This window comes from Malus sylvestris, chromosome 13 (assembly GCF_916048215.2).
Source record: "Malus sylvestris chromosome 13, drMalSylv7.2, whole genome shotgun sequence".
In the NCBI taxonomy this organism is placed as follows: Eukaryota; Viridiplantae; Streptophyta; class Magnoliopsida; order Rosales; family Rosaceae; genus Malus; species Malus sylvestris.
Window position 1 is genome coordinate 11,321,567 of NC_062272.1, and position 11,474 is coordinate 11,333,040.

An 11,474-nucleotide genomic window follows, 5' to 3' on the forward strand; every position below is an offset into this window, starting at 1 on the left:
AAGTAAACTTGTTTCTCGAAACCTTTTCTGCTGCGGTGGATGTTATCAACTTGTTGGCACAAATTAGAGATTTCCTCTGTTGACCTGCAACATTAATACCAATGTGGTTTTGCCAAGGTAAGATTTCGCGCAAGTGATTTCTGGCCGTTGATGAAATATGGGTTCCCATTCGTGAATGGTCAAAATCGCTCCTTGTCCTGTGAGCAGAGCACTGTTTAGCGCTGCTCATCCACTGTTAAGAGTGGCATAAGACCGATCGAACCATTTAAACCTTATAGCACCATAAAAATGTATTTTTGGACCAAATTGAACCAAATTGTACCGGGTTTGGTTTAGCCTACATAAAAACGCTCTAAATCGAACCAAATAATTCAATAGTAGTTTGGTTTGGTTTGGTTTGGTTTTGGTTTTTTCATTTTGCGCTCAAATTGAATCAAACTGCTCCGTTTAACCGTTAGTCTGACCACATTTTAGTGGTACTTGTTTTTAGCAAGCAACAACCATTGCAAATCACGTCGTCGACAAATCACCCATTGAATTTCCAACTTTATTCCGCAAAAGATCATCCTATCTAAAAATGGTAAAAAGTAAAAGTAATAGAGATGGTTTATTATGCAAAAGAGAGATTGATCACAGATTGACCCGCTGCCAAGTTTTTTTTTTTTTTTTTTTTTTTTTTTTTGTTTCCCTCATTTTTTTACATTTTTTTATAAATCACAAAAACTGGTGACATATTATCATGTGATCCAATCCAACCGACATGACTCCCTCTCGCACTACACCCACACATTAACCATCACACAACCAAACCCATCAACCGTTTTAATACGACATGCCGTTTGTGCCATCTGACTTTCCAACTTTGTGGTTCCAATACGACATGCCATTTGGGGGCTGTCTCTGGCTAATTTACCCGTTTTGTCACTGCTCTGCTTCGATTCATCCACAGTGGTAGGGAAGTGAGAACACTGATGCAACATAAAGATCCGGCCGGGAGGGGCTACAATTCTTTCGGGGCGTTATCACCCGTGGCGGTACGCGCTGCTTGGAACTGAAGATTGTACTGTCTCTGCAGGTCTCTGAGCCTCTCCAGCAGTTCTTGAAATGTTGGCCTGGCAGCTGCATCACTGGTTTTCATTCAAGTTGGAATATCAGCACATTAGCCGTTTTACCAAAGTTTTGACTTAAAAATTTGAGGGGCCGTTTAATAACTATTTCGTTTTCAGTTTTCAGTTCAACTTGTTAAACACCATACAGCATTGAATAAAGAATTAAGCTTGACCTTCTGATGACAACAAACGCATGCCAACTACCCTTTACCAATAAATGATAGAAACCCACCCACAAAAATCAGACTGAATACCTTTTGACAACAATAAAATATCTCTAATTATATGGCTAACACCTCGGCAAATCAGTGGGCCCTACTCTTGCGACCGATATCACTTTTAAACAGAGTTGATGGGAGGGGGCAAAGTGAGACGAGAATTGAGTTTCATCTTTCAGGGTGAATTTAATCCGCGAATCTAATATATGAAATGAACCGAGCATGGAAAGAATTACTACCTCTGCCAGCAGCTCTCAATCAAAGAAGTCCATTGTGGGTCCACATCCTTTGGGATCTCTAACCTTTGGTCCATGAACCCTACAGCTCCAATCACCTACGAGTACCCTAAATAAATTGTTGTTCATACATGCACACAGCATATTTGAAAAATATGCTACCAAGATATTTTTCCCAAAGCAAACAATACCTGCATTGAGTTCAGATTATCCCAAGGGATCTTCTCAGTAGCAAGCTCCCACAATATCACCCCATAGCTGTATATATCAGACCTGTGTACATCCGAAGTTCCAAACATCACGAAGAGATACAAATGTAGTTTAGAGAAGCCGTAGAATGACAGAAAATTTAAGGGAAGTATTCCAGATGAACAATGGCAACGTACTTCTCGTCTGAGGGTTCATTACGTAGAACTTCTGGTGCCATCCATTGAGGCTACAAATGAGAAAATTGGCATATTTAAGTGAGAACCTCACGTGGCAACATTTAGACCGATTGGTTTAATATATAGTAAAGAGGATATAGTGGTGTGAGTTGAAATACCGTGCCCTTCCCGGTCTTGGTTGTGAGAAATGTTTCGTGCTTAAGACGTGAAAGACCAAAATCACCAACCTGTTCAGGATAACATCAAACGGGTCATTGTTTAACTTGATCAAACTGCTGTAAAAGCACAAGAAGAAAAAACTCATGGAGAAGGATTTAGAAATGGAAACGTGGCGGATGACAGACCTTGACCGTCCAGTTCCTATCAACTAGGAGATTTGAAGACTTCAGATCTCGATGAATGATAGGTGGGTTGAAATGATGAAGATAATTCATGCCTCGTGCCTGTCAAAAGGTAGTGAGATACTAAAACATTACAACAGAAAAGAAAAGAAAAGAAAAACAACAATGTATAACAAAATTCCCAGACCATCTTGCTTCTGTTTCAAGGAGAAAAAAAGGGGGGGGGGGGGGGGGGGGGGGGGCACTAGATCTATAATCATATAATATGTATATATATCTCATTTTCGTATTGTTACTCAATACTCACTATATCCATCGCCATAAGAACACGTCGCCTCCAGTCTAGTTTTGATGTGTTCCTTTGTAATAAGCGAAACAAACTTCCACTGCATGAAAAAAATATTGATACAAGAGGCACAGTCAGCTCTGAAGTACTTTAGAATGAATGCATGAAACACTAATACACTGGTTGAAATGATAAACCTGAATATAAATACTGGCAAAGATAGATATTTCAGAAAGGGAAGTTTAGAACCAACCGAGGGAGGAATTCAGTTACGATGCAGAGACGCTGAGGTGAAGTCACAGCTCCCATAAAAAGCAGAACATTTGGATGTCGAAGCCTTTTCATGAGAGACACCTTGATAAAAAAATACCATATTGTGATATCAGTGTTGAACAAAAATGAATGACAATCACAAATTTAACCATAAAGGAAAAAAGTAAAGGAATATTTTTACAGTATTTCAAACATAATCCCACAGGCTTCAAGAGAATCACACCTCTTGTCTGAAGGAAAATATCACATCTTCTGAATATTCTTGCCTGGAGAATACCTTGACAGCAACATCCTATAAGAGCAAGGATACCATTAAATCACACATGAAGAATACATGCTTAACATACTCCTAATGCTTCCTCACATTTCATAATCTAAAGGCGATGAACATCCCACATGCAACATCGATATTACTCCTAGTTCGTGTGAATAAATGCTGCAAAAATATAGTTCAATAAAAAAAAATTACCCGTATCAGAGACTTTGAGTGGTATATATGGCATTTCATCCAATTTCATGCTTTATGCAAAACATGTAGGCATGAAAACCCTATGGTTATGAAGACATTTGCGGAGCTTTTTTTTTTTTTTTTTTACTTCTTGCAAATTGAACTGCATTTTGTCTTTCACTAGGGTAACCGGAATTCTTTTACTATCTTGCAAATTGAACTGCATTTTGTCTTGCAAATTTTTTTTTTTGAAAAGAAAAGTAAATGGAAATCATCACTCGACCATATCATTTCAGTTAAATCTCGAACTACTTTTTTTGGGCATCCATTTAAAGTGAAGATTAACCAAAGAAGGAGTAAAAAGAACATACTGATCCATACCACAGACCATGGTATACGGTTCCGCATGATCCTGCAGAATGGAGGAAAACAGCAAATACATGTCAGGAAGAAATTCAACCAAGCAAACCATAAAATCATAAACTTGCAAGAGAAAGGAGCATAAGTTCAAGAGAACTTTTGTTTGGTCAAGATGACCAATTCTAGCTACTGAAAAAAATACATTAGATGAATGTTTTGGAAATTAAAAAGTCATTTACCCATGTCATTAGTGATTCAAAGAAAACAGTAGATTATTTGGGAAAGATCAAATATACCTTGGACAATTAACTTAATCACCTTTGCTCATTTGGGTGATTACAGGCATGCTTTACCAACATCAATTAAACAGTTTCCAGAGTGAAGAATATCAATAATTCAGAAGCATGACGGTTCACTGGAAATATGATTACCTTGCCCAACTTGTTCTCCAATTGTCAAATCTTCCCATAGGATTTCGTAGTCCAGGCTGTCAGTGTCTACATCCACCTTATTCACAGCACTGCTGCTAGTACTTCCACAGCTGCTGGCACTGCTTGTGCTGTTAACATTAAATGAGGAGGTCCAGGATCCTGTGGCCTCATTATTTGGAGTTCGGTTATTTTCATTCACCCGACTTTCTGGTTTTGAACCAAAATAATTCTTCTGATGAGCTGAATCATTCTCATGTTCATTATGCAACCAAGGCCAAACAAAATGAGTATTCTTAGCCTCTTGCCCTTCTCGCCCATTTCCTTTCCATGGCCATGTTATCCCTTTCTTACCCATCCATGATTCTGCTTTTGAGGATATCATCATCTGGATCGAAGGTTTTCCTTCACTCTCATCACCAGAATCTCTGTAGGGCTTTCCTGGAGACTTCTCATCAATATTGGAGAATACTCCAAAAGGAGATAGGGGCAAATCTCCTCTAGGTGTGCTAGCCCCACTTGAATTCGCATCCTCCCTATGATCAGAGAGAACACAATCTGAACCATGATCAGAATGATGACAATCACTCTCACCTTCGTGATCTATGTTGTTTTCTCCCACCCGAATTTTTGACTTTACTTTGTTGCTCACTTTGGATGCCTGTTTCAGGACTCTAACAATCAGGATACACTAGTGAATAATAAATCAAAGGAACACGAAAACTATAAGACTAACCAAATTTGTTATTTTGGATGCAATGGCATTTTGTAGAGGCTGCTGAGGATCAAGGCCAAGTTTAGCAGTAACACGAGCTCTGGACCGGCTGTAGCTTGAATCTGATTCTGGGGGCTTTACTCCTGACATTGGAATCTTAATTTCTCGAAAGGGCCGGATATCACTTGACACGCAAATAATCCCAATAAAAGTGCCATCATCATCATAGAATGGAGTATCTGTTACAACGGCCGTAAACCTCTCCCCAGCTTTGTTCTTGACAGGGAACTGCCCGGTCCAGCTCTCCCCCTTGCTGACACGATGGATTATAGTGTTTGCTACAGCATAGTCTTGAGGATCTACTAAGAGCTCAATGGGACTATGTCCAAGTGCTTCAGCCGCAGAATAACCATATAAATTTTCAGCAGTTTTGTTCCTGCAATAATCAATATTCCCAAATGCACCAAGTTGATACCTTCTAACACTAAAACCATATTTCAAAGAGGAATTTTTATACGAAAATAATCAAATGCTGATCAATTTAGTTTCATCAACAGAAATTCAGCATCACAACCAACATATATACAGTCAATCTCAATTCAACGAACCTAACAATTCACATTTGCAACCAGAGTTGAATTTATATAACCACCCAGTAATCGAATAAATACTAGAAAAATATCAAGCAATTCATGCTAGTGACAGATAAAATTTACCAATACAAAAACGTAGACAAATGAACATCAAAATCTGCAAAACCAAGCCTTGATTGAGCTACTTACCAGTAAATTATAAGCCCATTGATATCAAATATATGCACAGATTGCCCAATTGACTGCAATATGTTCAGATACTGCCTGTCAGTAAAGTTCACAGCAGAAGGTCCGGCGCTACTGCTTCCTCCACTGCCGCCGCCGCCGCCACTGCCTCCAGTGGGAGGATCATGGCTGCGGCTCTCCCTCTGAAGCGGCGAGGAATGCCGAAATGAAGAAGACCCTCTCTTCCAAGCCGCCGCATCGTGACCTCCATTACCAGCAGCACCGCCGCCCCCAGCGACTCTCCTTCTGGGCACAGACGAGAACCTTGAGCGCTGCGGCGAGACGGAGTGGGCCCTCTGGTGCTCTGATTTGACATCCTCGGAGTGCCTGAGCTTGGTCATCTCCTTCTTGAGGTCGGCCTGACCCGCTTCCAGCACTTGGATCTTCTTCAGAAGCTCCTCCGCCGGCGGAGTATCCATGGCAGCAGAAATCTCCAAAGCTTGAAGCTTTGCACCAAAACCCACCAACCCAGTTGAAAGTCTTCAATGAAATGAAGAACCCAGTTCTGGAAATGGCAGCAAACCGAGCTCAAACGGAAGAAGACTCATGGGTTCTCTCAGTTTTCTTCTGCTCCAATCAAAAATTTGAAAACAATGGACACCCAGTTGAGATTATGATCTTGAAAGCTATAAGCAAGTATGGGGGTTGAAATTGATAAGACGGACTCAGAGGGATTGATTGATGAATCTCTCTCTCTCTCTCTCTCTCTCTCTCTCTCTCTCTCTCTCTCTCCAATAACTGCTCTTCTTTTTCCTTTGCTTGTATAATAAGTGCAGTCAATTACTTGCTGATTTGAGAGATCAAATAACATATTAGAGCACCTCCAGCGGGGGAGGTTGCTCGGGGGCCAGTGGGTCAAACAGTAGCAAATTGCTGGGGGGATGACCTCCAGCGTATGGAAGCCCGAGCGACAGGCGAGGCCCGAGGAGCAGGCCCGTCGAGGATTGCCAGCCCGAGAGCCCGAGGGCTGCGTCAGGCGCGTGCGTTTCACGCGCGCGTGGGCGCGAGTCGTCCGACAAAAAAACAGGGCAGGGGCCCGCGATTTCAGTTTTGAAAAGTTACCGTTGGGGAAGCCACGTGGCTTCCCCATGTCCGTTTGATTGAAACGGTCCTATTTTATGGGCCGTTGGATTTCCAACGGTAAAAAACATTTAAAAATCTAATTTAATTTCATCCGTTTGATCTAAGATCAACGGTCCACGTTATTAGGCTTTGTAAATTAAAAAAAAAAAGAAAAAACAGTTTAAAAATCTAAAATGTTACCGTTGTGACACGTGGCACAATCTGGAGTGTTGGAATTTAAATTTTTTTAAATCCAACGGCAGAGATTAATTAGGTGAATAAAAATTTAAAAAAAATGTAAAAAAATTCTTAAAAATCCGAAAAAAAATTATGAAAAATTATAAAAAATTTTGATTTCACTTCACCTATAAATACCTTCTCATTATCTTCTACCCTACACCACAATTTCATATTTTCTCAACTACTTTCAACCACATTCCTATCTTTCTTTCAAAGTTTCAATCCAATTTTTTTCCAACAAAATGACTACTCAACCAGGTACGAATTGGACGCTTCTTGAAGATGTTGCGTTGTGTACTAGTTGGGTTCAAGTTACTCATGATTCGATTACGGGTAATGAGATGCAGTTGCGAGAAATGTGGAGTCTTATTCATACCAATTATCTTGAGAAAATGGGTGGGCAAAGAACTAAGGAATCGATGTCCAGTCGTTGGAAATTACTTAGTCAATCGTTTAGTACGTGGAGAGACGCCTTGGCACAAGCTAGTGGTAATCTTCGAAGTGGGGAAAATTTAACGGATCAGGTAACAATATATTATTTATTTGTTAGCTACTTTCATTATATTTATTTGTTTGTATTATTTATTTGTTATCTTCTTTCATTATAATTATTTGTTAGCTACTTTCATTATATTTATTTGTTTGTATTATTTGTTACCTACTTTCATTATAATTATTTGTTAGCTACTTTCATTATAATTATTTGTTTGTATTATTTATTTGTTACCTACTTTCATTATAATTATTTGGTTGTATTATTTATTTGTTACCTACTTTCATTATAATTATTTGTTAGCTACTTTCATTATATTTATTTGTTTGTATTATTTATTTGTTACAAAAATACAAAAATACAAAAATATAATTATTTTGAATTATTTTATAAATACAAAAATACAAAAATTTTATTGCTATTGGCTTTTCGGATAATGACACGTGGTGCAACGAGAACGATTAAAAATCTTATCCGAAATTACAAATAAAATTATTATGTATTATTTTATAAATAAAAAAATATTAATATTTTATTGCCAATTGCCAGGGCTATTCAGTGCAGGGGTGGAGATGCAAAAGGCAATTGACAGGGGAATGCACTATTCATTAAGGGCAGTTACTGTTCACTAGGTGGATTAAATAGTGAATTGCCTGGGGGGAGGGCTCCTACACTGGAGTTGCTCTTAGCATTCTGCTTTTCATCTTCCTTCTTCTTCTTCGCCCTCTCTCTCTCTCTCCTTCCTCTTTTAGGTTTAGCTTATTCCTTCTTCTCTCTCTCTCCTCTCCCTCTCTCTCCTCTCTTGTTTTTGGGCGGTTAGCTGTTTGTTTCCTCCCATTCCCTAATTTTTTTTATTTTTTGTCCCATCATCATCTGAATCTTAACCATTAAGACCAGAAGTAAATGGACAATGATTGTCTGCACTCCTAGTTTTGGTCCCTTTTCATGCCCTCCTATTTTGTGCGGTCACGGTTAAATCACGTCAATATTTTATATTTTTATTATTTTTTGTCTTATTATCTCATTAAAAAATTAATATAAAATATTAACGTGACTTAACCGTGACCGCACAAAATAGGAGGGCATGGAAGAGCACCACAACTAGGAGGGCAGACAATCCAAGTCCGAAGTAAATTTACATGATAAATTCTGCAAATGACGACCCACGCGCCAAATACCGGAGTACGAACACCAACCAATCATTGTTCCGGATAATCCCCTTCCCATGACCAATCGGAGATCAGCGTCCTCCGCACGCGAGCTGCTGCGTTTAGGTTTTTAACCTGGCTTTGCATTTTCCGCTAAAAGGCCCTCCAAATTGGACTATTTCCGCTCCTCTTTTTATCCTGCCACCTTCCTCCTCCTTTTTTCGGAGTCCATGAAAAATATTGTACAAAATAAATCCCAAGTGCGCAATGTCCCTTTTCGTCCATTAACTTTCCCTTTTTTTTCTTTTTTCTTTTTTTTTTTGGTAAAGTACTTTCCCTTTATTTCCTGAGTTCTAATTGGTCCTCCCAAATCCGGATTAATATATTAGGATTGGATTAACTTGCGGCTCAGATTACTTCATTTGCAATTGCACATTATTCATTGGTCTGACTTAAAGTTCACCTACATTGAATTTCCCAACTTACCCCTAGCCGTCTTTTAGTTAACCTAATTATGATCTTATTTGAATGTGCTTTTAAAATGACTGAAAACGCTTTTAAAGAAAATATTTTTGGATTTCAAAAACACTTAAAATGCTTCCTATAAGAAGCACATAACTGGTGCTTCTTGCATAAAGCACTTTAAGTGTTTTTCCAGAATTTGGTTGCATCTTCACTAATGATTGGTTCTAAAATAATTTTCATCAAAAACATTTTCACCAAAAACGCTTTCAGTCATTTCAAAAACACATCCTAACGAGCTCTATTATGGTAACAAAATTGTGTTTTATCTATGGAAACAAACATATATAATTAAAAAACATAAGTCAACAGAGGTTGGTTGAGTTGATAAAGATGATTCTCTTTGCTAGACCAATTATTAAGTTCGAGTCTGCTACCAGCAACAACTCTACTTGTGGTATGTTGTAACTCTGAGATGAGGTAACCTCCCCTTCGGCAAACTTTTTTCAACCAAAAAAATGAAAGGACGGATAAGGTTAGGTTTGTGAGCTCGTATGAAGTATTTGTGTTCATACATATCACGAGAAAAGGACAACTTTGGAGTCTAAATCTAAAAGTTGTCTAATTAATCAAGTGTATTGTTTTGCCTATTTAGGAAAACTGGATCTACTATGGAATTATATGCCGTGAATGGAGAGGGGCATCTGTTGCTTATTTGGCATCACTTTCTCTGAAGACCTTGAAAATTCATTGCATCTACGGCCCTATGGGTTGAAAGAGTGGTGAAACATAAGCACTAATTGGGGTTTGACTATGTTCTTTCCTCCTTGAATTTTGCATAATCGGGTCTTGTTTACTCTTTTCTTAAATAAATAATAGTGTTTTTATCATTAATTTTGCATATGGATGTTGCAAATCAATATCGTCAATCATTTTGAATTCCGTTGAAAATTTTGAGTATGTTAATGTGATACACTGTGGAGCCCTCCACTCCAATATTATAGGAATTGGATCCGATCCTAATCCACTTTGTGGGGATCCTAAGGATCCCAACATCTTAGTCATTCATCGTTTATCATGCAATTAGAAATTATTTTACTTTTTTATTTAAAATTAAACACAAAAAATATTTGACGAAAATTGACCGCACGATCTACGATAAAAGATTAGAATGTGGGGATCCCTAAGATCACCACAAAGTGGATCTGGAAAAGATCATTTTCCAATATTATAATGTCATGTAGATAACAAAAAGTTTTTAGTCTCTTAAGCACATCTAACTTCACGCAATTTTATGTAAAGTAAAAGTTGCTTTAGTCTTGCAGCCTTACCAAATATCTCGTTTAGAGCTTGTGTTTATATTACATTTGTCTTTTAATCGTACATTTTGAGCTTTACTTTCAACATTTGTGTAGACTAATGTGAGCTATTAATGTTTGTGTTGACAATCATTCATATGCGAACAACGTTTAATATTTGTCTTGTATTTATTCATATTTCGTTTGGAGCTTGTGTTTATATTACATTTGTCTTTTAATCGTACATTTTGAGCTTGACTTTCAACATTTGTGTAGACTAATGGGAGTTATTAATGTTTGTATTGACAATCATTCATATGCGAACAACGTTTAATATTTGTCTTGTATTTATTCATTATTCATGTGCGTAAATAACGTTTAGAATTCGTTTTGAGCAAGCGGAATTTAGGACTTTGATCCTCTTTGCCCTTCAAACTTCCAATTTGGCTTTGATTTCCGTTATGCTTTCAATTCGTGCAAGTGGCAATTCTGTCGTGATCTTTTTATCTAAATCGCGTGCAATGTACATGGCCAACTTCTAGGGGCATATTCATAAAAAAGAAAGTTCTACATTCACAAATAAAATTGTTAAATAGTTGAAATTATGATAACTGAGTTATGAGAAGAAAAAAATTAAGAGGAATTGAAGCTTGCTGATTTACAACAAATTCAAAAACTTTTACCATCTAAAATGGACGGAGTAGCCACTTAGTATTTCGGTCTAGTGATATTTTTCTTCACTTATAAGTGAGAGGTCGTAAGTTCGATTCTTGCCAAATGTGAATTTGAATCACATTATTACTAGCCCATAGTGAAGCTAAGTCATCCTCCTTCCTCACATTTTCCACTTTGTCTTTCCCTCTTTATAAAGAAGTCAACACAAACACAAGATGTTAACGTAGCTATTGTAACCATTCAAATAGAAGTGGAGAATCCTACTAAAATATGGACAAATGAAGGGGAATTGGCATGAACTAAAAGTTTAAGAGAGCTCAAAACCAAATTAAAATTAAAAAAACAAAGTAATTAAGACTTGTAAGTAATAAGGCATTGCTTAATTATTATTTTTCCGTCCTTAAGCTATGTTTGAGTGAGAAATTTCTATGCTGCATGGAATTGAGGTCAAGTTATTAAACATTATTATAATAAGGAT

At 37.7% G+C, this 11,474-nt stretch overlaps 1 protein-coding gene across 3 annotated transcripts; it reads right to left on the reverse strand.

The window, feature by feature from the left end:
* Nucleotides 1-518: 518 nt before the first annotated feature.
* LOC126595837 (uncharacterized) lies at nucleotides 519-6,435 on the reverse strand. 3 transcript variants are annotated; one of them, XM_050262143.1, is made up of 14 exons: nucleotides 6,358-6,435; nucleotides 5,583-6,327; nucleotides 4,822-5,236; nucleotides 4,089-4,746; nucleotides 3,669-3,709; nucleotides 3,073-3,141; nucleotides 2,830-2,930; nucleotides 2,598-2,676; nucleotides 2,294-2,392; nucleotides 2,108-2,176; nucleotides 1,950-1,999; nucleotides 1,755-1,836; nucleotides 1,567-1,661; nucleotides 519-1,127 (listed from the first exon to the last, which is right to left on the reverse strand). In XM_050262143.1, the coding sequence occupies exons 2-14, from the start codon at nucleotides 6,035-6,037 to the stop codon at nucleotides 1,001-1,003; spliced, it is 2,340 nt and encodes a 779-aa protein (XP_050118100.1). In that variant the 5' UTR covers nucleotides 6,038-6,327; nucleotides 6,358-6,435; the 3' UTR covers nucleotides 519-1,000. The 3 variants fall into 3 exon arrangements, with proteins under 3 accessions (XP_050118100.1, XP_050118101.1, XP_050118102.1); XM_050262144.1 differs by having other exon boundaries at nucleotides 5,583-6,435; XM_050262145.1 differs by lacking the exon at nucleotides 519-1,127 and having other exon boundaries at nucleotides 1,567-1,672.
* Between the last annotated feature and the right edge of the window lie 5,039 nt (nucleotides 6,436-11,474).